This window comes from Orbicella franksi, chromosome 15, assembly GCF_964199315.1.
Source record: "Orbicella franksi chromosome 15, jaOrbFran1.1, whole genome shotgun sequence".
Classification (NCBI taxonomy): domain Eukaryota; kingdom Metazoa; phylum Cnidaria; class Anthozoa; order Scleractinia; family Merulinidae; genus Orbicella; species Orbicella franksi.
Window position 1 is genome coordinate 14,538,515 of NC_138159.1, and position 26,026 is coordinate 14,564,540.

A 26,026-nucleotide genomic window follows, 5' to 3' on the forward strand; every position below is an offset into this window, starting at 1 on the left:
GCTGAAATGAAGTACATGTTGAGTCCATATCGGTCGTGTGGAAGAGGCATTCAACAAGTCGTCACCTTGACAACAGGAACTTGCAAAATAGGACTGTCGGCTTCCTCTATTTCTTTGTCTTCTTGTTTTTTCTCAGCTCCTCCTGGCTCGAGAGGCACCAGTTCCTCTCCATTATTGCTGCTTGTACTTTTACGGGCAGCTTTGTTCCGGCTTGACAGATTGTGACCTTCAAGAACAACTTCCCTGGCGGACACGCGGCGCGCGAGAATCGTGTCAATGTCCACGTCGGCGTTTTGTAGCGCGCAATGACGCGTTTCTGTTATGTTGTTCTCCAAGCTAAGGCTGCGTTTGGAATCCGCCATTTCACTTTCTTTGTCTAAGTCGTAGTTTTTTCTATGAATCAATGGAATTGTCAGAAAATTACACGGGGAACAAGAACGGCTGTCTCTTGGCGAACCCTTGTATCTATAATTGTTATTACTTTTCATGCTGCCACTTTGACTTTTATACGAGCTTCCGCGATGTGACATGTTACTGCTGTTCCGCGGTGATGCGCTAGGGGACTGGTGCGGAGAACGCCCCGAGCTCAAGCTGACTTTACTTCCGGTAACTCCTCGGGACGTCGGGATTGTCTCGAGTTGTTCCTGCAATCTGTTGCGCAACTTCTCTATAGCGGAGTTACAAACGCCTAAACGGCTTAGAATTTCCAGAGCGTCTATCTGAAAGTGTTTGGTCCCTATGGCGTAGAGATACGGATTTGTAAAAGAGTTGATCGGATATACAAAGACAAGGAAAAACTGAGCGGCTGGTACACCGATCAGGGCCTTCCCATATATGGCTATTAGGCTGACGAGCGCAATCGGGAACCAACAAGCGAAGTTAGTGATGACCAGCATCGCCATTCGCTTTGCTACCCGACTTTCTACGCGATTTGCACTCGTCCCATGTCCCGCACCTCCAAGGCTGCAGTACATTCGTCCATAACAGAATAGAACGAAGAAAAACGCCAAGCCATTGGTTGCTAGGAGAAAAGTAACGTAAGCTTTAGAAACAACGCTTTGCACTTCAAGCGGAAGACAGATCGCCACTTTCTGATAACTGCTGACTTCGAAAAATGGAAGACCGGCCACTGTTACAGCAAAACCCCAGCCTACCCCCATTAGTACAACTATCTGCTTTGTATTCAAATGCTTATAACGTTTCAGAGGATGAACGATGGTGAAATATCTCTCCACTGTGATTATCGTCAAAACGAATACAGCAAGTTCTGTGGAGAAAATCGATACAAAGCCGGCGATTTTACAACCATTGTGATATTGCCAACTGATGGCGAAGTTTTGATATTCACTCAGCGAGTAGAGGTCGGCGCTTGCAATCATCAACAGAAACATTCCCATGCAGAGATTCGCGAACGCCAAGTTGCACATCAGAATCTTGGCTATTGAGATCTTGCGTTTGCTCAGCAGCAGGACGAATAGTTTGAATGAGTTCCCAAAAATCGCGAAAACTAGGACAAACCAAGAGCAGACGCGTAAAGCGTTCGAATCCAGCAAGTCACCGCACGGATTAAACGCGTCATTCAGTGGCGTGCAAGTCAGGTTTTCAAGTGAATCTTCAGGCGGCTTAGTGACAACCGTGTCAGGATTAAAGCATTCGTCGGGAGGCAAAGTAATCACTTTATTTGGTTTCTTGCCGTTTTTCGAATCAGGAATGTCCCATCCACTGGTAGATTTGGTTGATGGGCGTACAGTTATCGGTGGCACGGACGTTGTAGTGGCGCCCTTAACGCAAATTTTCGCCGTGGGTCCTGTAGACTGACCGCTCGGTAGCGTAGAAACTTCCGCGAAGGCGTCTTTTTCAGCTTTGATGAGGCAGCAGTGAAAGGGATACTCCACACTGGCTCTGGTTAGACGCTTGAAAGAGACGATAGGTATTTCCCATAATGCTTTCGCTCCCTTGATCACGAGTGTTTTCAAACCCTCAAGGTCATCTCCAGGAAGGTAGGTGATTTGCGTCCCTTGGAGATCTCTGAATGAAGAAAAAAAAAAAAATAGAAAAAGAAATCAATGGCTTACTTCAAGTGAAAAAGTCCATGCCTTGTCAAGTTTAATGGTGAACGAAAAATATGAAATCGTCATTTAAGGCAAATTGATTTGAAATGTCACCGTATAAGGTTGTTTTAAATAAAATGGTGTAACGAAGGGATACTTAAAATGTATTCCTGACAAAAATTAATTGTCACTTTAATAAAACATGTGACATCAGATTTAACCCAAAGTTCTAAATCGTTGTTCATCGAATTAGTGAGATCTTTAAACTGTCTGATTTCACCAATAGTTATTAATTCCTCATTCTTTTATGAAGAAACGTTTTAACTATAGTATCGGCAGAGTAACTGTTTCTGCGCTAAAACTGCTGGCAACAAACTGACTGAGACTGTCTTAATGAAACCTTCTCAAGAAGAACGATGTCGTTGACTGCAAAACTGCTTCGGTTTGTTACATATCGACAACTAAAGTAAAGTAGTTTCCCTTTTGGAAAAGGAAAGTGTTGGTTTAGTCACCAATAACTGACTTCCTCTAAGTTGCTTTACACACTGATTGCTTAAAATATCGACTACTTATTGTATCGATAACCATATAACTCTCTAGTCCGAGACCCGAAAATATCTCGCCCAACATCCGAGCAGGTGCCTCAAATCATCTCCAATCCACGAAGCAAACCTTCTGAAATATTGAAATATTTCTTAGCCCAGAAAGGACAAAAACACCTCAAAGTTATACCCTGCGATGTTTATGTTACTGCCATTGACCTTGAAAAAAAAAAAAAAAAAAAATGGCCGCGCGAAATCCTGGGGGCGAGAAGAGCGCGCGCTTCTCGTCCCCAGGATTTCGCGCGGCCAGTTTTTCCTCGCAGTTTCCTTTCGCGTCACGCAACGACGGACTAAGCAAAAGAGGGAATATTTGTAGTCAAGATTGCTAACTATGAATGTGATATGCACTGATAAGTTGTATACACACAATGATCGAAGTCGAGTTCCTTGGAAAGCTTTCTGTCGTATGTCCTTCAGTCTACTTTCTTCTAAATACCTGTTAATGGACACAACAGAGCAAACCTGATTCAATACATTACTGCTGATAATAACGAAATATCTTTTCACCTGCCAGGACTTTGTCCAAATTGGAACCAGGTTAGCGAAGTTTATACTCAATAGACTCATAATCTCCTGGCCAGCCGCCAGAAACTTACCCGCACCCTTTCAACGCCCGTCACCAAATATAACAGACACAATGAGGCCTCCGACAGTACGAATCCCTAAGTATAAGCGCAGTTCGTAAACCCCGACTGTAAACACTGTTATGTTATTCTAGAAGACTAATATGACCCGGCTGACTACTTACAATTGATGAAGTTTAGTGTTGTTGATGAAGACTCTGTCTGGAATCACTGTAATGTGTGTGTACTTTAAGTCACTGAAAAAGAAAAAATGAGAGAAAATAAATTTTTCAATGTAACCTCGTCCAGGCTCCTTCGCGGAGGTTCGTTGGCCTGGGGCGCTCGCCGTAGACGGGGCAGTATCCGCTGTGCCGGATAAATGCAGTCTCCCATCTGTCGCAGGTAAGTTTCTGATGTAACAGGCTAATTTTCCCCAGCGTCGAAAGCATTCATATGAAAATGTGTTAAAACCTGCACGTTCATATTCAGGAAAATCAAAGTCAACTTATTTTTATATGAAAAGTTTTGCACAAGCATTCGTTCTGAGAAACGGAAAAACGAAAACTCGGGAGTGGCCAAAAAATAAGCAGAAATATTCGCAGAAATTTTCAGCAGAAGTAGAGTCGTACCCATGCCTCGTGTGATCTGTTATTGTTGTAAATGAAGGGGACTTGGTACCGAGTTTACAACTATCGAACAGTGTCATTATGGAATAGTTTAGAGAGAAATCTTAAGCTAAGAGAATCTCTAAATATTTTTAAACGAAAATTTCGAGGTAACCTCTTAGGTGAATTTTTATTTTCATAATACAATATTGTCTCTTAATTCTATTTCATATCATTCTTATTATTCCTTGGCACATTGACTTATTTCATTTTAATTTTAATGTAACATAGTAGTAGTATTAGTACCTAAAAGCCCCCATGGGGAGTGCTAATAAAATTTGTATTGTATTGTAGGAGTCTGGCGCGTAGATCTCTCCTGCATGATTCGGCCACTTTTTCGCGCCATTTAAACTTTTAAAGCAAATAAACGGACTTAACTTAAACCGTGAAATGTTTTGATTCGTAAAATATACTTACAGTATTTCAAGTTCGTGGTACTTTCCCAGTGTTCTAGCATCCAGTATCTTGACTGGATTGTTAGACATTTGCCTGAAAGGAAGCAAAGATGTGGTGAACTTAAGCAAGTCGTATTAAGAAGTTTAAAAATGTAAGTAACGGCTGCTTACGAGCCAAGTGGTCAATCAGGCCGGCGTTTATCTCTGGTGTCTGTAGCATGAAGCGACTAGGAGTATTTCTAATCCCCCTTGGATGGGATGCTAGTCCATCGCAGGGTTAACCCCGAGAATTATATTCGCCGGTACCCCATTTATACATCTGGGTGGAGAGAGGCACTGTGAGAGCAAAGTGCCTCGCCTAAGAACATAACACAATGTTCCTGGAGGCGAGCGAACTGACCAGGAGGGCACCCTGCCCGTCACTTTTAAGGTGGCTCAAAACAGTTTCCAGTACTTTGCAAAACTTAGATTTTGATGAGTCATTTAAACTACTTTTTATCAGTTGATGCTTCAATCATGGTATCAATAAAACGTCCAATTATTGCTGAACACGTTGTTATCATTTTCGTGACACAAGTTTCCATAGCATCAGATACGACCTGCTTAAGTCACCTTCAATTTCAGCTTTAATTACTCATAATTAAAAGAAAAAAAAAACGTCAAGGACAGTTAGATCCAATACGCAAAATATCGGGCCAGCGCGCCTAATTATAATTTAACCCTGACTGAAACACTTTGTTGTGCAAAATAGACCCTCGGTCTTTTTTGCATGGGCCTCGCTACGCTCGGTCCTTACTGCCAAAACCTTGGGCCGATATTCTGCAAGCACACTCCTCGCGGTCGGTTAATAAGATATTTTTCCCTACGTGTTTACTTTGGTAAAATATGTAATTATTATTACTAATTGCTACTAAGGTGAATAAGGAGGTTATACATACAGAATCGTAATGAGGGAATTAGCATCTTTAAAAACGGGAAGCACTTCGAGCTGGTTAAAGTTTAGATTTCTGTGGAGAAAAAAAAAGGAAAGATTAGCTTTAGTTTTAAGATCAAAACCAAATTCTTGTCACTAGTGTCCATAGTCGAGTCTCTTAAAGGAAAGTTCTAGTTAGGGAAATATCTTAACAAAAGACGTTGATTATCAACATCTTATTGAGCGCTAGTGAAAAATGCCAGCCTTATTAAAGAACAGTAAACCCTCTCCTTCAGCTTTAAGCTAGCTTTTGAACTTGAACTAACAATAATGGTTCCCGAACAAAGAATTCTGTATTTTGACACCAATGTTTACAATAAGGTGTTTGACAAAGTGCAAACAACAACAACAACAATAACAACAACAACAGTAACAACAGCAACAACAACTAGAAACGGCAGGAACACCGGTTACCAAGGACAATATAGCAAGGACAATAACAATAGCAGCACTGAACAGTGACAGTTGAAGGATGACAACAGGGTTCAGTAAAACTGATGTACATTTTTGTACCGCCACAACAAGTTTCGCTTTAGGCTACGCAGTTACAATATGGTGCAAGATGTTGCATAGTGTAACACTGATGCAACAATGTCCCCAAATGTGTTCAACATATAGTGCCAGCGATGTTGCAATGCACACGATTGCGTTGAAATGTGACGTGTGTTTGGCCGGAACTCTAAATAAGACAGACCGCGAAAAATAGCGCCCAGAACAACAACAACAAAAAACATCAACACTGCAAACTTGACAATTTTCATCACTTACAAGGTAGCCAGTTTGAGCTTGTCAAATGCACCATTAGCGATTTCTTGGAGTTTATTGTTGTTCAGTTCCCTTTTAAGAAGAAGAAAGATTAATGTTCAATGCTGCATTCAGTAAACATTCTAAAACACATCCAAACTAGCACAATAGGAATTGCTAATTTTCAACTTACAAAATCTCCAACGACGTCAGGTTAGAAAATGTGTTGTCTTCTATCAGTCTTATTGAGTTATTACCCAAAAATCTGCAAAGTTGAAAACAGAAAAAAAACGTTTACGCAGTAAGAGACACAACAAATGCTTTACTAGCTTTAGTTAAAGTTTTCGAAACTTATAGTGTAAAAAATATAACCTTGTTTTTTTTCTTTCGTACTGCGCACTTTTATGGTGCAAAGTTACCTCGCGGTGGATACATATTAGATATTAAATTCATGGCTGCGCGGAAATACAAAATTATGCTGAGAGCGTTGAGAAAAGAAATTTCGTATCTCCGGGCGGCCATGCTCCCAAGCTGTAGCTATCATATAAACAACAAAGCTAGAAATGCCAAACCATTTTTCTCTGGCTGCGAAAGGCGCGATTTATTTTGTAACCATGGCAACAGTAATGTCATTTTTCACGTATGAAGATGACATGTTATTTCTACAAGTAAATATATGTTTTCGCGCGAGAGTATTTCATTGGGGTTTATATAATATTAATATACATGAAAAAATTACTCGATTCTGATCGGCTGAGAGCAGTGCAGTTCAAGTGTAACACTAGTGCAAAAAGTGTAACACCAGTGCAAAACGTGTAACACCAGTGCAAATCACACAACGTAATACTAGATTATGATTGGCTAAAAGAAAATAGGAAATTTTCTAAGCCAATGATATCACGCAAAATGATCGCAAAAATTCAGTGCGGAAACTTTGAAAAAAGCTTTTTCGAATGAGAAAAATTGGCTTCAAGAAAGATCTTCCAGAATTCAATTGTTAATTTCACTAGCGCTATCTGACTAGAAAAAAAAAAAAAAAAAAAAAAACCGCGCTACTTTTTCATCCAATCAGAAGTATTAAAAACCAAAACCAATCGTGACTCGTTCGTACTCGTTCTCCCGCGCTTTGCGTCAGCTGCTTGCAAAACTTCGAATTTTGGTTGCTGCGCTAGATTCTCTCTGTCCTTTGTGATTGGCTGGAGTGATTACTTTGGCTTTGGTTTTACGACACTGAATCGAAAACAGCTCTAATGTAAAACCAATCTCGTTCCCAGAGCCTTCGTTCCCTTTGACCAGCGGTCGGAAAACGAGAGCTCTGGGAGAACCATTTTGAAATAACCGAATTCTGGTGATTCTGTCTATCCGGTTTCACTGCGCAGTCTGCATCTACAGTGCATGCCTGAAATGGTTGCTCCCAGAGCTCTCGTTTTCCGACCGCTGGTCAAGGGGAACGAAGACTCTGGGAACGAAATTGATGTAAAATCGATTAGTGTAAACCGATTACTTTTCGACAGTCAAGTGAAAACAACTCTATATAATAAACATGACGTAAAAATTAAGGCGCCATGTCTTGAACCGAAGCTAATGAACGCACTTACAATTCTTCCAGAACGCTACGATTGGAAAATGCGTCTTGGTGAATGGTCTCGATAAGGTTGTTGTCAAGATACCTGTAATTAAGAAATTTATTACTTTTTCTACATGATACATGCAACTAAAGAAAGTTACTGTGATAACAGGACCATGACGACTGTTCGAATTCAATTGTTAATTTCACTAGCGCTATCTGACTAGAAAAAAAAAAAAAAAAAAAAAACCTTCATATTTTCCTGCTTTGGAAGGAAGTTGAAAGGAACTGAAGTTGTTTTCCACAATCTTTAAAAGAAGAGAACTCCATCGCGAATAGAAACTGCTACTAAATTAAAGGGCACTTTGCTTTCGGAAATATGTGCCTAAATTTAAAAAGTTAATATGAAGAAATAAACGAATTCACGAATTATCGTTTGCAAATTAACAGTGTACGTGGTCATTTTGGTGGAAAATAATATAAAATGAAACCATTCTCTCCACTGGATTATCTTTGAATGCTGTCAAACAATACACATGCATTAGTCCCGTTTCATTTTGTTTGTCAACAATTTGTACTGTTCAATTTGGCGGGAAATTCTCCCCGGTTTTTCCAGACAAATGGGAAACTTTCTTCGCCTTCTTCGACACTACAACGATCGAAAACACTCATTGTTTCCATCGAAACCCCATACTTCTGAAAACACTGTCCGTTGGAGACATCTGAAAATAGCCGGAGCCTTGTTAATTTCGTGATCAGTCTGGACAGCGAGAACGGATACTTCATAAAATGCCGACGTCATTCACATAATGTGCGCATGTGCCAGTGACAGGTTTGGTGTTTCAGTATGGCGTGTTAACGTTTCGAGCGTTTTATTTAAGCGTTTTATTGTGGACGGGAAAACGCTGCGAAAACACTGGTGTGGATGGGAAGCGTTTTGGAAAGTTAACTGCAAAATTACGCTCAATTCAAATCACGTGATGCTATCAATCTACTTCTCATAGTTAATTTACTTACAATTTCTTCAATGATCCAAGACGTTTAAAGATGCCTGGCGAAACACTGCTTATTTTGTTTCCTCTGAGTTTCCTAAAGTAAAAAAAAAAAAGAGAACAACAACAACAACAAAAATATATCATGCACACATCCAGATGCAAACTAACTCACTATTTAAAACCTGTGATTGGTAAAATTGGTGATAAAGTGTATCGCTGTTGTTGTTTTGCTATGCAACTTATCAGCTTGCTCGACACTAAAATTTACCAAAAAACAAAGTTTTCCTCCTCCAAGAAAGATATTCATGGAAGGGATGGAAGGGACTAGGAAACAAAAACTTCCATTTCTTCGTCTACCTTATTATACCTTGTGCCTCTGTTTCAAAACGAGTCTTAGTGCGAAGCCTTTTCTCATGATATGAAAATAAGTTTGAATTGTAATGGTATTTGGATCAAGTGGCGTACAATTCAGGGAGTAATCGCGCGAGTAATTTCAAAATCGGACAAGCGCGAAGCGCGAGACCGATTTGAAATTACGAGCAAAAAAAAAAAAAAAAAAAAAACCGCGCTACTTTTTCATCCAATCAGAAGTAAAATCAAAACCAATCGTGACTCGTTCGTACTCGTTCTTCCGCGCTTTGCGTCAGCTGCTTGCAAAACTTCGAATTTTGGTCGCTGCGCTAGATTCTCTCTGTCCTTTGTGATTGGCTGGAGTGATTACTTTGGCTTTGGTTTTACGACACTGAATCGAAAACAGCTCTAATGTAAAACCAATCTCGTTCCCAGAGCCTTCGTTCCCTTTGACCAGCGGTCGGAAAACGAGAGCTCTGGGAGAACCATTTTGAAATAACCGAATTCTGGTGATTCTGTCTATCCGGTTTCACTGCGTAGTCTGCATTTACAGCGCATGCCTGAAATGGTTGCTCCCAGAGCTCTCGTTTTCCGACCGCTGGTCAAGGGGAACGAAGACTCTGGGAACGAAATTGATGTAAAATCGATTAGTGTAAACCGATTACTTTTCGACAATAAGTGAAAACAACTCTATATAATAAACATGACGTAAAAATTAAGGCGCCATGTCTTGAACCGAAGCTAATGAACGCACTTACAATTCTTCCAGAACGCTAAGATTGAAAAATGCGTCTTGGTGAATGGTCTCGATGAGATTGTTGTCAAGATACCTGTAATTAAGAAATTTATTACTTTTTCTACATGCAACTAAAGAAAGTTATTGTGATAACAGGACCATGACGACTGTTCGAATTCAATTGTTAATTTCACTAGCGCTATCTGACTAGGAAAAAAAAAAAAAAAAAAAAAACCCTTCATATTTTCCTGCTTTGGAAGGAAGTTGAAAGGAACTGAAGTTGTTTTCCACAATCTTTAAAAGAAGAGAACTCCATCGCGAATAGAAACTGCTGCTAAATTAAAGGACACTTTGCTTTCGGAAATATGTGCCTAAATTTAAAAAGTTAATATGAAGAAATAAACGAATTCACTTATCATCCCATATGACGTCTTAAGATGTGATATCCAACATGATAACACAGTAAAAAAAACAACAACCAGAACAAAACAAACAAACAAACAAACAAACACATGATGACACAGCTAGTGGAACTACCAATTAGATAGAAGTTATTTCAAGACTCAACTACAGATGTTAAATAAGGTACTCACAATTTCTTCAGTTTCTTGAGACAAGTGAACATGGCACGCTTTATTTCTACAATTTTATTGCGGGATAAATCCCTGTAAAATAGAAATTAAACAAATCTAATGCACTTTGGTCTTAACAAGATAGCGATTAAATAAGGCGAAACCTTTTAGCCCCGCCGATTACTTCTCAAGCAATATTCTAATTTTTCTTTCTTTATTTTTAGACTATTTTTAAAGATAACGGAACGGCTTCTTATCGAAATAGGATTGTCAATTGAAAATACATAGTGATTTGTCTGAATCCCCATATTCCAATAGATGCAAACCACCCAAGCTAAAGAGGTCTATTATATGTCTTCGTTTTCGATCGCTGGATTCACGGAGAGAGGAAAGTTGCTCTAGTTGTAACTAAAATAAAATGTGTAAACATTTGAGTGGATGATATGGAGGAAATACAGCCGTTTTACATAGACTCACAATTCTTCTATGTTTTCAGTTGCCTCACATGGCTCAGAGTTAAATGTTTCGCACTCTTCATCAGTCATTTTACTGTAAAAAACAGTAAATAAAAAAGTAAATACCAAATAAACAAACAAATAAATAAATAAATAATGAAGACTGATACCAAAGCAGCAAGGCAAGCTGTATAAAATCATTTTTTCCTGAGGGGACGGAATAACTTTTCTTTATATAGCGCTCAGGCCGTATATATTGATATAACTGTTTCAATGCTGTTTTTTTTTTTCTCTCTCTCTCTCTCTTTTCTTGTAAATTTGGCAAATCAAAGTGATTGGTTGGTTTTTGTTGTTATCTATGCCGCGAACGTGTACAAGTCACCTGTCTGTCGGAAAAGTCTCAAAAACTCTAAATACATTTTTAGGTTCCAAGATTATCAAGAGTTCCTTTATTTTCAAAATACTCAGAATGATTAAGAAAAGATTCATATCACTCTGTAGAGATCTAGAGCTCAAACATTTATCAAACTAAACAATATAAGCATATTCAAAGAAGTCGCGGAGAAAACGGCTTCCTACATTGTAACTAAGATTCATAGAAGTCTTAAATATATATTGTAAGTTAAAGGAAGCAACCAAACTGGTTATCACGGTTTAATTTAGTGCTGGCTTTTGTAATGGCGTTTATGAAGAATTTACATCCCACAGGCTCACAAAATTTGACAATTTGAATTACTTTCTCCAGCAAAGCACATTCTCAATAAATAATTTGTTTGCTGCTAGGAAACATACGGAAATAGGCACTAAATATTTATGTTTGTAAACACGCTTGTAAAATAGCGGCAAAAAAACAGCTAAGACGGATTAAGCCACGAAACAGTAAATAGATTATATACTTACACGACTGTCTTGTTTAAGATACTTTTCGCTTGCATTGAGCAGTTCTTCGCTTTCGTTAAAGAGATGATAAACAAGAACAGAGCCAAGATGAATCGTGGCGTTTTCATGGTTGAAGTCAGTTCCCCGATTTGTTTGAAGATCTGATCGGACGGCTGGAAAACAAAACCAAAATGTTAAGCGCTTCACAAAATGTAATTCAAAATGTGTAGAGGTACTTATTACTTACGAAAAGCGATATTCCCTCGCGGCGATAATTACATTTCAAAATAATCCATTTGATTAGGAAGCGAGCTTTGACAGGTCCTCAAGTCAACGTCAAAAAACGAGTTGTCAAAGCTTGCGTCAATACGCTTCAGAAAGGCAAAGTGTCTTCAATTTCGGTCTTCAATGCTTTGTAATAAATGCCTGTCCAGAAAGCTTTTAGCTGAACAAAAGAATTTTCATTAACACACAGGAGTCTGTAATACAAGAATGGTTTGAGAGATTATAGAGTCCGCATTGCTTAAGCATTTATCTAAGCAAGGGTGCCTTATCAGGTAATTATCACACGCCAAAGCAACTAAATGCTTATGCGATACGAAATTTATTTAGTGCGTATAAACTCGATTTAGTTATTTCGCGGTTTCTTTGTTCATTGAATTAAAATGCAAATCGATCTCTTGTTGTGATCGAACAAGGAGTTGGCGATTACAGTTGTCATTGTACTATCGATTTTGGCTCAAAAGCAAGTGAAATGAATAAAAATATCGGCAGGCAAGCGACACGAAAGCAAATCTAACAGAGCTCCATGTTTGAAACGCCAGAATTATTCTAATTATCAATAGTTATAAAACGTTCAACTCTTTTTAAGCACGTGATAAAGCGTCAGAAAATATAACAAGCGACGCTTTCTTATATACAAAGATCGTTGTGTCAAAAGGTATTTTCTCTTTAGTAATCTCCATACATTTCTCTTAGTACAATTTGGAAGAATTACTGGATATATCAACCCGTTGAACCCCATTATATGCCGGTCTCTATGCATTTCTTATATTTTACTGTAAGGAAAATTTGATTCTGTTGGCCCCCTTTATCCTCTTTAAACACTGTTGTCAAAATACAATTTTCCATTCTGGTCGTCTCGTTTTTCTTACGATCACAGTTGCGAGAATTTGTTTCAATTAAAATGAAAAAAGCGTAGCTCCGGCTATCATTGTGTCGTCACAAGCTTAACTGACGCTTTTAAGAAAAGGTAAAGGCTGCAATGAGGTTTTTCCTTCATAGCGGCAACGCACTGGAAGCGTGACTAGGCACACTCTGTTTGAAGTTACTGTCAGAAATAAATGAACTAAAGCAAATCACCGGGTTTGCAAAACAGTACTGCGTACGAATTGCGGGCCTATCAAAGCTTTCTTTGGCCCGATAGTCGAGCAATTAAGTAAATCTGTTAGCTGGTGGAGGTCGTACATCACTTGTATCCAAACAACCCATAAAACGACTCCATGAAAGTGTGCCCAGAACTTCACACTACGATTCCGATTAAAATGATTAAAAATCTGGGTCGAATTAATGATGTAAAGTGATGCTGCCTAATTGAGACACATAAAGTATTGTCTGTCCATATGAGGTGGATTTCTTCACGGATAGAATAATACTCCTTATTAAAATCAACACGGATTCATTTACCCATCACACCTCACAAGTCAATATGGCAGCTTGAAAATCAATTTACACAATGCAAAATTGCTGTTTTATATACAATATTACACATTTCTTAACGCTTCGCTTTTGAAATGGTTGAATCTTTAACGCAATTTCACACCAAGTTCTGAAAAAACCCGGGAGTCCTAAATCATGGCTGGACAAAATTGTTTTCATCCTAAAACGATTCGAGTGTACAGCATGCTTGCTCGAAAGTGAAACAAAATTAAAATAATAATTTTTGGTTTTGTTTTGTGCAAACAAGAACGAATTGTAGCATTTGGTCAGCTTCTTTTACCATTGACGTGGTCTAGGTTGTATTTATTTAACAATATCCAACAGACAGAGATGAATATCGAAAAAAGAAGAAAATATGAAACCTCAGACGTCTACAAAAGTCGGCTAGTAATACTGCCATGAGTAATAATGCCATTTGTCGGTATCAAAACATCACACCGGTAATTATAGGATTAGGTATGCTCGAATTTTTGAAACAGAAAGTAGTTTTTATTGGAGATGCTAGAGCTAAATAGCAATACCGAGACCCAAGTTTTGGCAGACAAGTTTATTTCACCAAAGACGGCCAACAAATGAAATATGCAAAGTTAAATCAACACTTTGGTCTATTCCTGCGATGCTTTAGAGTTGGTGAGTTACATATTACAACAACAAAACAAAGGAAAAGAGCTTTTACCTGAAGTAGTTCGATGTGGCTCACATTTAAAGTGTGTATGGACTTGTATGAGGGTGAAAGAAAGACCAGAAACACTGCACTAAGTCGATCACCCGCCAGCCTCTTAACAAACCCCAATTCAATCTAAAGCGAGCAGGTTAAGGCAGTTTAGTTAAAGGATAAAATTGTTATCCTTTAAGACGATTGGCTGCTTGATTTGCACAAAACCTGACGCATTTGTCACCGCTCAAATTGTAAGTTAAACAAACGGCAGCTGCGCAAACGTGTTTCCCTCATGTAAAATTACTAATTCCATGGAACCAAATGAAAAATAACGCAAAATTGACAAGTGATTCACAAACTTCATTTTGCCGGTATGAAACGTGACCCATTTCGGCGCTCTCTTGAAAAATGATCAAATATGACGGCTTGAGTTGAAAACTTTCATCATCCTTGTTTGATTGGGGTTCCATTTCACCGAAGCATTACCGTTATGGCGTCTTAGATTAAACAACATGTAATGAGAATTCACACACTTTTACTACGCTAAGCCAAACTTGATTGGTTCGGCTAATAAATTAAGGCCAAGAATACAAACCTCGAAGAAATTGAGTAAAAAGATACTTGTATATTCAAGATGTTCACTCCTTTTAATATCGCCAACATTTTCTTGACACTTGCACTATCCTTGAAGAATAACATGACAGTTCCATCTCAGATGAAGACACTTGTTCAACAATGAATACCACAATATTTTCCAGCTGACTGCATAGAAACTACATGAATATTCTTTCACCTTGTTTGCTATATATATTTTGGTTTTTATACGAATTTTTTTCTCATTTTACCTCTTCTAAGTTGCGCAATAGATTTTTGCCACCAACCAGGCCAATAACTTAAATGCTCATTAAATAACTGTGAATTTATGTTTTTTCAAATGGTGCACATCATCCGCCATTCAATTTTGTTTTTAGTTTTAAGTTTTTGTTTCGACTCTCCGACCTTCTATTAATTAAGTCGCAGGGAGGCGTAAAAGATAGTAAAATAAAAAGTATTCTTAAAAAACAACTTTATTGCTAAACTTTCAATAAAATAGTGGCGAAATAATCAAAAATAAACAGGACCCGTCATTGTATTTTGTGTACTGTGGCCGGTATAGTAGAGAAATAGACTTCTATTCGCTGCTTTTTTAATATAGTTTTTCAAGCTGGGTCGACTGTAAAAACTTCTAATGGAATAAATAAGAATGTAGGAAATATAAAACGTTTCAGCAATTCAGCGAAGGCAGAATATGCTTTCTTTTTTTGATTATGATCCAGTTATTACCCTAGAGATAACAATTACTTAGTAACAAGATAATTGCATCTTTTGCAAGGCACAAACATTGAATAGAAAAGTCGTCCCTGTTTCGTTTTATAAATAATAATTTTCTTTGATTACTGACAAAGGCAAAGAACAGAAAAGGGTGGTAAATATTACCCGTTCTGATTTCAAACTTCTACAAGGTAATTCAAGTAATCGAAAAGTCATCACTTTATCGTTGTGAACATTTCTCGAAGCTCACGCGTCTTTGTTTACTTGATGTTACCATAACAATCATGTTCTACAGGCCTGCACCATCCAAATTGATTTTTTTTGTGGTGAATGTTTTTTAAATTGTTATTTTCAATATCTTAAGTTAAACTCTTGTCCTTAGGCCATCGTAGCTTGATTAAAAATAAAACACAGTTGTTTGTGTTGAATTTTTAATCTTTAGTTGGTTTCAGCATTTTAATATCATTTTCAATTTTTGTGGGTTATTTTGGCGAGTTTCCGGTATTTATTGAAATTCTTAAACTCCTTGATGGCTAAACTAAATTTATAACAAAGCGCGCGCTAGTCCTACCTAATTCCTATTATTGAGCCATCATGAACGAAATCTCTATATACGCACGACCGTGTGTATATAACATGACGTGTGCAGTTTCAATTTAACTGCAAAATTTTCGTCGAGTTTAGTCCAAGTTGCTTTTGTGTAACAAGCGAATTTTTCATTGACAACTTTAGAACTGAACCAGGTTAAGCGTTTTCGTTCAACTGTTGCTCAACTGATTGAGGCGTGTTAGGGTCCTAATGACCTTTGTTTTCCTTCATCGTGCATTGTGAAAACTTTTTAGTCAATGACAAATAGAACATGTTTTGGCGCCTAAGAATTGGTTCATGCTTTTAGCTGTGCGTACATCCACAACTCGATATACGCATGAACGAATTCTTTAATGATGGCGTTCACGCTAACCATGAACCAATTTTTTGATGATGGCTTTTGAAATCTACGAAGTCATGTGGCCATGATCACGTGACGCTCACTAAATGAAAGACTTTAGATACCTTACTTACTTGATCCTGTCAACCCCAAGTTTCAAAAACTCAAAATACTTAGCTCAGTTTTAATAGCAAAAACAATAATACAAATGTTAGGAAAGATGAATAACAATAATAATATTAAAATGTAAAAGGTGGAATTATTATGCCGCAATTTAGCGCCGAGTTGGGCGAACAAAGAAATTCGTTTTGGTGAGCACGTTAATTCCTCTTAATTTTGTCTCCAAAATTTTCTACAGTCTTCTGTCGATATGATCTGCATAACAAATGTCATCAGGTTTTGTTTCTTACGCATACAGTCGAACAAAAGATCTCAATGGTGAAAAGCTGGTACGGTGCATTGGGTTAACTTTACCATATCATGCAAAAAATTCAGTAAAGCCATCCTCAGAATCAATTTGTATTTCTCTTTTTAAAAAAAAAAAAAAAAAAAGAATATGAAGATGCAGTTAAAGCAGAAACTCGATATTTTGTTAATAGCCGGCAATGGCCCAAGCCTTGCTGCGCTTGTTAATTATTGCGCCTTGTTAGTCATTTGAAGTAATTCATATTTCATTCCTTCGACAATATTATTTCAAGGATTTCCACTGAACATTTTTACTAAAACGTTTGCGCTTTTTTTGAACATAACTAACTGACATGGAATAAAATTTTGGAATTATCACTGGGCCAGGTGAATGCAGCTTTGAAAACTACAGAAAAAACAATTTACAAATAATCACACGAAAGGGCTACAGGGTTTACATTTGGCTTTGAATAATATCAGAAAAAAAAAAAAAAAAAACAGCTAGACGTGGTGTTGGAATGAACTTACTAAATTGTATGCATGGAAAACGTTATGTGAAACATGAATGTGACGAAGAGTTTTGGTACAAAGGCGAAGTAAAAAGGAAAAATGAAGAAATATAACAAACACGTATGCAAAATATTTGCCTTTCAATTAACTATATCCATCACATTTCATTGTGTGAATTCATAAAATGCAAATACTAAAGCCAATTTTGGTAATTTGGTATGCTTAGAATTCCATTTAGCGTCGTTAATGAATTTGTTCAACAAGATCTTATCTTCTGACTTCAAATTGCAATCTTTTCTGAAGTTTAGTCATTATATCACCAAAACAAACAAATCGCTAATAACCCCTTGGTGAGCATCTCTTGGTGCATTCGGCCAACCAGCAGATATTTGAAAGCAAGAACCTTGCAGCTGAAGTCTAATTTTAAACAAAACCCCCACTCAATTGTGTCAATCGACGTGTGCCTTATATTATTGTGTATGATGAATGGAGCAGATGCATCTAGTAATCTTCTGAAAAAGCTACAAAAACAGGAACACTCGGGGACGTTTTTGAAGGCATATTGTACAAAACAGACGTATAAGACGTTAACTTAAGGCAATCTCCAATTTCTGGAAAGCAGGTTACTTTTCAAAAAAATAGGTACGAATTAATACAACGTTTTCCCCGTCAGTTTATTGTGTCGGCGTACCACCTGCTGCCATGAAAAAGTCCTTCATTGATGGATACGAAATGGAAGAATACTAGCTTCTAGAAATGAGAACATAATGGCATTAAATTTTCACGAAAGTGCGAGGACTTATTACAATTACTATCTGCTGAAGCAGTTACCAAATGATTTTTCTTCAGTTTTAGATTGCCCAGTGACAAAATTAGAGTAAGCAAGGAACTCTATTTTAAATGCAAAGTTTCTAAACTAGGTTGGAATTGGCTTACAGTCATGTTTTAAGATATTAGTAAACTTTCCGAAGTTCTGAACGCTTAATGTAATGAAAGTATATCATATATTTGAGACTTTTTGAGTTGAAATCTTCACATTTTTCACTGTCTATGCCAAGATATGACTGCAGTGGCAAACTGAGCGTATACATGAAACAAACCGGAAAGATTCGAGAGTTTCGAGGCATGATGTTAAAACTGTGTTCTAAAATAAATTACCTAAGATCTTAGATCGACGAAAACTGTCTCTATTCCCCATTTAAATGTTCTAGGAACATCTTCTTGATACGCAAAAAGTGACGTCGTGAACTATGAGCTCATATCTACCTGTTGTATTCCCTGTGGTATGGATGTTGATAAAAAAAAAATGGCCCTCACGTGTTGTTCTGTTGTTGAACGTCCAAGAGAAGTTTGCTTAATGACTCAGTGGAACTTATCTGTCAAAGATAAAGCAGAAGTAGGTTGAATATTCAGTGAATTAATTCAGTACCGAGTAGTATAATTAAAAGCATGCATATGATATTTTTACCGGCCTCGCTTTTGTCAATATCAATCTATCCTACTTTTGTTTTAAAGGATCATTTGCGGTTTGGCAATTCTCCCTATTTAAAATAAAGCCAGTCTAAACTTAGCATCCTTCCACATTGTAAAGCGGAATAAATTTTCAGTCGCCGGTATGACTAAACTTGTACTCGTATTAACCAGCTGGCAATTCAACCGTTTAAATTAATGAGCTATAAGTTACGAAACCTAACTCTCGATAATGGTGAAGACTTCGAGAAAGCATATCTCACACGTTTAAGTTCTTTTGTGTCACTGTATACCTACCTGCCCTGTTCAAATACATGTATATATATAACATTTATAGACGGGAAAATGATAGCAATTTTCAACGGTGGTTGCCCGCAAGACCCACTAAAAGGTTACGGACGTTAATTAAACACTGCAATCGCGAGGCGCATAAAAGTATTCTACAAGTTAAATTCAAGGTAGTTTTGTCTTTTTCTTAAGCCAAAGGCAATTTATTTATTCTAGAGTATTCCTTAATTTATCTCGGTCACGATTCCTGAATTTTTTCTACTTGCACAACGCGTGAGTTATTTACGAATTTCGTCTAAGAACTTTATCGTATCGAATCGACTCGAATGTGCCACGGAGCCATTAAAGCTCTTCTTTAATTTGATATTAAAATCCGATGATTAATAGTTACGAGGTAGACTTTTAACTTCTTATTGGAATTGTTAATTAATCAACAATTTTTCCAAGTGCCCACGTTGGACAAACCAGGCGCCGGCGAAACGCCGAGTTTTTTTTTATTATCATCTCGGAGTCAACAAGGGCGAATCAGAATATATTAATCCAGCAGAATCGTTATAAAAGATAACAAAGGTTCTAGGGAGGATCCAAAAATTGCGGGCTTTCGAGATGGCCCGTTTGAATTCCAAGTTTTGTGTTGCGTGACGATAAAATGGCGGCCCGAGAGGACTGTCGCGTAGGTCAAAATATGACCTATTTTTTATTTGGTTTTGCTAAGTGCACAGTCCTTGCATTAGGCGCAGAATTAATGTCAATGTGTCGGAGCTCTATAGTGATAGCTTTTCGTTTTCATAGCAAAACTCAATGGCGAATATTTCTGGTAATTCACGGCGACCATGTTGATGGTCAGCCAACCTTACACGTCCGTTATTTATCTTGGTACAGTTCTTATCCTTTTAAACAAAAACATAAGCGTTAACCTCATAAATAACCGAATTCTAAGCTCTTACTCAAATCCCTATAATCTTAACTATAGCTTTTAATTAAACTTTTAAATTATTATAAATGTTACACAGAAAATTTTGATGTAGTCTTAATTCTACTTTGCATTTGCCGGCAGAAATTGTGAGGATTTATCTTTTTTAATGTATATTAACAATTTTATTCTCGCAAATGCTAAAATCTCATTTAAATTTATAGTTCCTGAAAAGACTCATTTTACTGGGAAGGTTCATTAAGGTATCTACGTATGTAACTCTGCGTTTTTGATGGACATGAATCACGCCAATATAAATGGATATTTTTACTGGAAACAAACGCTATCTTTCATGACATATTTAGCTAATGGAATTGTGCACTGAAACTGATCGTATGAGTAAATTTCGAGATTCTTGAAATTCTTCATCTAGTATAATAAAAATTAGCTGTTCGTCCATTGCGATTTTGTCTTTTGCGTTTCTGTCATGACTGTGTAAACACCCTGATATTGTAGAACCAGATTGTAAGGGAGTATTTTACATAATGTTCTCATATACAACACGATATTTCGTACAATGTGTATGTATTTCCACCACTAAAACAGGCATACCATGGCTCGATCGATCTTTTTCATTCTAAATTGAAATTAAAAAAACATTGTTCAACTAGTCAAAAAGGTGTTAACTATAATTCACGACAAATTTGCAAAGCCACAAAACTTACTAGAATGAGTAATCGCTAGTTACATGTTCAGTCAAAAAATCTCGAATTCAGTACCAAAAACTCGTGATCCCACTTCCACAAAAACTTCCACGTGGTGCCTTGGTCTTATTCTGTGAAGAACTAACTTTAAGACTGACTTAATGCCCGCTGTTATGAAAGGAGAAGACTATAGCATAAAAAAAACTGAAGACCAAATGATTTTCGGGAAGAGGCATGGACCAAAAATCTTTAAAGTCCCATTGCTTTCATGCAGCACAAACAATGAGACGCCATGTTGGAATTGCCAAAAAGGGCTGGTTACAGAGTTCCTAAGAGCCATTTTCCTTTTTTGCGGTTTCGCTTTGATTGGATGTTGATTAATTATGTTATATTAACGAAACATTCAAATTCAAGCTTCAGATAGCTCTTGGCGGTTTGAGAAAGTTTCCTTTATTGTTTCGACACTCCCCTGAAGGATGGAAGTTTCTTTTAGAAATTTGTTAAAATTTCATACACAGCTTTACCAACAATAATGTCTCATAAATAAACAAAATGGAATTAGCATGAAGTTATGGAAAGAACAATTTAGCTTGACAACTGAACGCGTGGCGTACAAATGTCCGAAAAAACAATAACATTTTCATATTTTCGCTTTGCAATAGAAAAAGATGTTTGGGCGGAGTTCGAAGTTGTTAGAACTTAATACATTATGGTCAATAGTCGGGTTTAACATTTTGCGCGATACATATAACGTATTCCACATCTCATTTCACGCTACAAGACAGCACGTATAATTACACTTGGTGGAGGTTGATATGGCGCCGATTTTGGCCGCTTAGCACATTACAACTCATTACACGAACATATTTGTCTCACGTTAGGTGCGGTTTGGATATTCTACCGCAAGATAAGAAAGCTTTCGTTCGACAACTCACAGCCTTTAATTCATGGGTAAACATCATGGAAACCTTATCATGATGTCGCTGGAGCTACACACTTTGAAATAGCATTGTTCCTTGCACTTAGAGCGTAGCTTTGCGCGCTGTCAATAGAGTGTCGTCCACTTTAACACGTAGCCGTTAGCGTCGAAAGATAACAAAATAGTAATAAAGTTTTAGGTACTGTCTTAATGAAAAGACCCACTTTTCGAATGCTCTGCGACATTTTCAGAACTCCTTAGCAGTCTAATATCATGTTACACTATTATATCGTGCGTTGCAGTTAGTAATTCTGATATCAGTATGGGAATGAAATAACTCCTTTCAATTAATAATATTGAGGTCGGTAAGTGAATTAAAGTACGGTGAAACCCGACTTGTCAAAAGTAAGGCTCATATTACCTTTATCTGATCGAATGGTAAACAGAACGAAGCAACAGCTGAAATGTGGGCTCTTCTTTCGGGTCAAAAAAGTTCATGTTCCCCCGCTGTGAATTACATTCGCTTTGTGGCAAAAATATATGTTTCGTTCCATGGTATATGAAATGAAACTTAAAATTTGATATGATTTTCCGGATAACGTGACTTTTGTCAATAAGGGTAGTTTTCAAAACCCATCGCACAATAAACCAAAGAGATCACAACATCTGCTCGCTTTTTGCTCGAAATGTGTCGTTTTGCTGACTCTCAGGGCAGTAACGTTTATATATTTTGTTATTTGGCAACGAAGATAAGCGAATTTGTTTAGAAAAACATCGACAACTTACCTCGTGTTTGGACAGGCTGTGTGGCTTTCAGAAATAAGCCATTCCGACTGTGTCTTTTCATAAAGAACTTTCGAGGCCCACTCGTTGGTATATTGGCTACAGTATTTTATGGAGGGTTTTTCGATAACGACGCCTGTCACCTACAAAACAAATTCCGGTTTCGCAAGCAAGATTTAAATTAGCACTATTTGAAACACGGATCTGTTCTGCGAAATGTATGCCTGTCTATAAGTACTAATAACAAGCTGAATAAATAGGGCAAGACCCAGTTATATTTTGCCCTGCCGCGCATATAAACCGCAGGATACAGGTGTCTCCAGGTCTGACACGCAAATTTATCTACCTGATCGTTGATATCGGTTCGAAATACCCAGCAACTGGAATAAATTCAATTTCGTGTCAATTTCAAGACAGCTAAAATGATTAGAAACAGAAATTAGTATCGGATACACACGTTTTTTCTTCACGCCAAATTAGCATATTACCAAATTGATTATGGGTGTCTAATTTCAGAAAATATCTATACTAAACAGACAACCGTGAATTAAATACATACGTGGTTTAAAAGGCGCTAATAAAAATAAAAAGAATTTTTGGAATATTGTAGTTTCCTTAAAAGATTTTGTCTTGAAAATAGTCAAAGCCGCGGTTTATTTCATAATAACTTTAATTATCGAACAATCTTTCAAGGCGTTATGTTTGTTTCATGTATAATTCGTTTCTTTTCTCTATATCAGGAAGCTCGACACCCTTCAAACCAGCAACGCATTGTTTTGCTAATTTGTTTAACTGGCGTTGCCGAATCAAGGACAGTTTGAAACAAAATGTTTCAAAACGTGTTTTATTCAAATAACCTGCCAAGTTCAAGCGAGACGTATTTATCTACAGAACCAAACATGTCTTTAATTAAAATGCCAGATCAAAATATCTTGCTGAACGAGCCTAAATTTGGTGTCCATAGCAACACCACTGCGCGAGCTCTGATTGGTCCAAAATGCTGTTGTTTTACAATGGTACAAGCTTCATGCTAGCTCGTGTATTTTGTTTTGATTTGAAACAGACTGGCTTTCCTCACAAATTGTCGTAATATTGAATAATATAAAGACAAAAGTATATCGTAAGCATTGAGAAGATTGAACAAAAATCTGCCGACATCTCAGTGACTCTGGAAATAACATCTCCGCTACATTTTCGAATTGGAATCTCTCTCAACGTGTTATTTACTTAAACAGAGGTGATTTAATTATTAAGAAACTAAAATGGAGAATAACAGACTTATTTACAAAATTTGGTGGTCTAGATGACTCCCAAGGCTATAAAAATTCGCTGTTAAAGACCCATTGGGTCCATCTCAAAATTACTTCAAACTTAACCTGTAGGAGGGCAAAACATTATAACACCCAGCTATAGAATTGAGTGACAACTGCAGCAATTAACATGAATACATGGCACCACCGAAATAATGCAATAATCTTAGAAGAGAACCAGCACGTAGGAGAAAAAATTGCTGTATCTGTAATCCTTTTAGGTATGGTTCTAAAACTAGGAGTATCACTACCTTGTTTGGCTGAAATTTCGTAAGTCAACTTCGATTCGTTCTCTATTCCCTGTCGAATTAGAATGGAATTTTAAAGAGTAGTAAACCAGCCTCGTGGCCGATTTTCTTACTCGCAGATCAATCCCAACAGCTTCTCCTTTGGGAAGCACCAAGGATATTGTGTATCTTTTCTTCGTGTCAGTTCGCAGCAAAGAGCGGAAGCTTACCTCTTTTCCTTCCTCCGTACAGAGCACTTGAAGAGACAATAGTTCTTATCCCATAAAAAAAAAAAAAAACAAAAAAAACAAACTTAGGGCGACCACCCAGTGTATTCCAAAATTAAAACTGTCACGTTGCTGACTTATCTGTTGCTTAGCAACTAACGTATGCTTGTGTCACGTTGCTTAGCAACTATGTAGATGAAAACTGAATTTACTAATACCGCTTTAAGTGGTATTACTTTTTCTTTAACGTTTTCGGTTTAAAATGAATTTCGAAGAAACACTGTGTTCCATTCCGAGCTAGGGACTAAGAGGACTATAGTTAATTGGATTTGTAAGCGAAAAGCTACACAGGGTAAAGTTTTATAGCTTCTTAAGTCGCCTAACAAAAAGGAACACTAAAACGTAACATTCTATAGGGTAAATAATTAGCACAATGTCTGGTCCCGAGAATCTCAATGTTTCCCGTGGCTAATGTTATTTAGTATATTCTCAGCTCCGACTATTGCATTTCTAGCTCTCTAATTGGCTCAAAAACTCCGACTATGAGCCATTAGTCGGAGTTTTACCTAATATGGAAAATAATGCGCCAAGTTTAAAAATTTTCCGCACGAAGTTTTTAACTTCAGCTCTCCATAATGGCCGATACTGGCAGGTTTCAGGAGCTGTCTCCCTCTAAACTTCAAGAGATATTAGACAATGCTATCCCAGAAAAAACGAAGAAAGCCACAAAGTTCGGCATGAACATATTTAATGGTACGTATGTGGGAGTTTTACTCAAAAACTAGCAACAATTGTTACGTTCACTGTCGATATTTTGATAATTTATTCGTAACAACGACAAAAATTCTTACCTCGTTATTTACAGAATGGCTGTCAAGTCCTGTTGCCACAAAATTTTCGAAACGAATTGAAGACATGTCCAAAGAGGAGCTAAATGAATGCCTTAAATGTTTCTACACCTCCGCAAGGAAGAAAGACGGGAGGTATTACAAAAACACATCCATGAAGTCCATTCGAGCCGCCATAGATCGCTTTCTTCGCTCGCCACCAAACAACAAGCCTTTTTCTATCATCTCCGACGCTGTGTTTACCGAAGCCAATAAAGTTTTGGATGCCTTTGTAAAGGATCTCAGAAAGACGGGTAAAATAGCTGGAGTTGTCCATAAGAAAGCAGTGTCAAAAGATCAAATCCAGAGGCTCTTTGAAAGCGGCGAACTTGGGCCGGCCGACAGTCAAAATCCAGCCCAACTGCAGAGAACGGCATGGTTTTATCTCACCCTTTTCTTCGGACGACGAGGAAGAGAAAATCAGCGGCAGTTGAACCCTGGAATGCTCTCCCTAAGAACAACGCCTAGAGGTGTCGAGTATTTTGAGTTAAACAGACGACAGCCTGGTTCACTGCGCAGCACAAAAAATCATCAAGGCGGCCTTGGAGACTCTGAGGATGAATCCGACGCGAAGATCTTTGCCGTTGCTGGTTCTCAGAGGTGCCCAGTGAAAACAATCAAAAACTACCTACATCACCTGAACCCGAGTTCCGAAGCTCTTTTCCAAAAACCAAGAGACGGCCAAAGTCAGAAATTCAGTCCAACAGATGACAAAATCTGGTATTGCAACTCGCCGGTTGGCTCGAGCATGCTGGACAACATGTTGAAAAATATGAGCAGGCGAGCTGGCATAGAGCCCCATCTAACCAACCACTGCCTCAGGGCGACAGCAGTTACAGTTCTGTCTGACCATAACTGTGAAACCAGACACATAAAGTCTGTTACGGGACACAGATCAGACCAGGCGGTGGAATCGTACAATGATCGCCCATCCATAGAACAGCAAAAGAAGATGTCGCACGTTCTCAGTGATTTTGTCTCAGCCGGAGCCTCTGAAGCTTCCCCATGCACTGGTATCTCTGCAGCTGAGAAAGAAAACCAATGCCACGGCCAGCAAGAACGGCAACCTCAAAGTGAAGGGACAGTTTTAGTCCAAAATCAGTTCGTAAACACCGAGGTTCGGCAAAGCGAGCGAAGAAGCTTTCCGCAGGTTTTCTTCAACTGCAATGTCCAAGTTCACAACTACTACGGAGGCGGAGAATCAGGAAAATCTTCCTGA

The 26,026-nt window shown here is 37.8% G+C and overlaps 2 protein-coding genes across 10 annotated transcripts; one reads left to right on the forward strand and one right to left on the reverse strand.

The window, feature by feature from the left end:
• Nucleotides 1-7: 7 nt before the first annotated feature.
• Nucleotides 8-23,968, reverse strand: LOC145470135 (follicle-stimulating hormone receptor-like). 9 transcript variants are annotated; one of them, XM_081453970.1, is made up of 15 exons: nt 23,924-23,968; nt 22,160-22,299; nt 18,346-18,455; nt 11,570-11,721; nt 10,692-10,763; nt 10,236-10,307; nt 9,665-9,736; nt 8,578-8,649; nt 6,187-6,258; nt 6,018-6,086; nt 5,215-5,283; nt 4,299-4,370; nt 3,402-3,473; nt 3,021-3,089; nt 8-2,028 (listed from the first exon to the last, which is right to left on the reverse strand). In XM_081453970.1, exons 4-15 carry the CDS (start codon nt 11,674-11,676, stop codon nt 51-53), a joined length of 2,796 nt encoding a protein of 931 aa, XP_081310096.1. In that variant the 5' UTR covers nt 11,677-11,721; nt 18,346-18,455; nt 22,160-22,299; nt 23,924-23,968; the 3' UTR covers nt 8-50. The 9 variants fall into 9 exon arrangements, with proteins under 9 accessions (XP_081310096.1, XP_081310094.1, XP_081310095.1 ...); XM_081453968.1 differs by lacking the exon at nt 23,924-23,968 and adding an exon at nt 23,718-23,912; XM_081453969.1 differs by lacking the exon at nt 23,924-23,968 and adding an exon at nt 22,503-22,808.
• A 424-nt stretch (nt 23,969-24,392) lies between these two features.
• On the forward strand, nt 24,393-26,026 carry LOC145470270 (uncharacterized protein KIAA1958 homolog). Its single transcript, XM_081454100.1, has one exon. The coding sequence runs from the start codon at nt 24,671-24,673 to the stop codon at nt 26,024-26,026; it is 1,356 nt and encodes a 451-aa protein (XP_081310226.1). The 5' UTR covers nt 24,393-24,670.

Coding starts and splice junctions, on each gene's coding strand:
- LOC145470270 (XM_081454100.1), top strand. CDS start 24,671: ATGGTACGTATGTGGGAGTTTTACTCAAAAACTAGCAACAATTGTTAC.
- LOC145470135 (XM_081453970.1), bottom strand. CDS start 11,676: ATGAAAACGCCACGATTCATCTTGGCTCTGTTCTTGTTTATCATCTCT. Junction 10,764..11,569: donor ATCTTAAACAAGACAGTCGT/GTAAGTATATAA, acceptor TGTTTTTTACAG/TAAAATGACTGATGAAGAGT. Junction 4,371..5,214: donor AATTCCCTCATTACGATTCT/GTATGTATAACC, acceptor GCTTCCTTTCAG/GCAAATGTCTAACAATCCAG.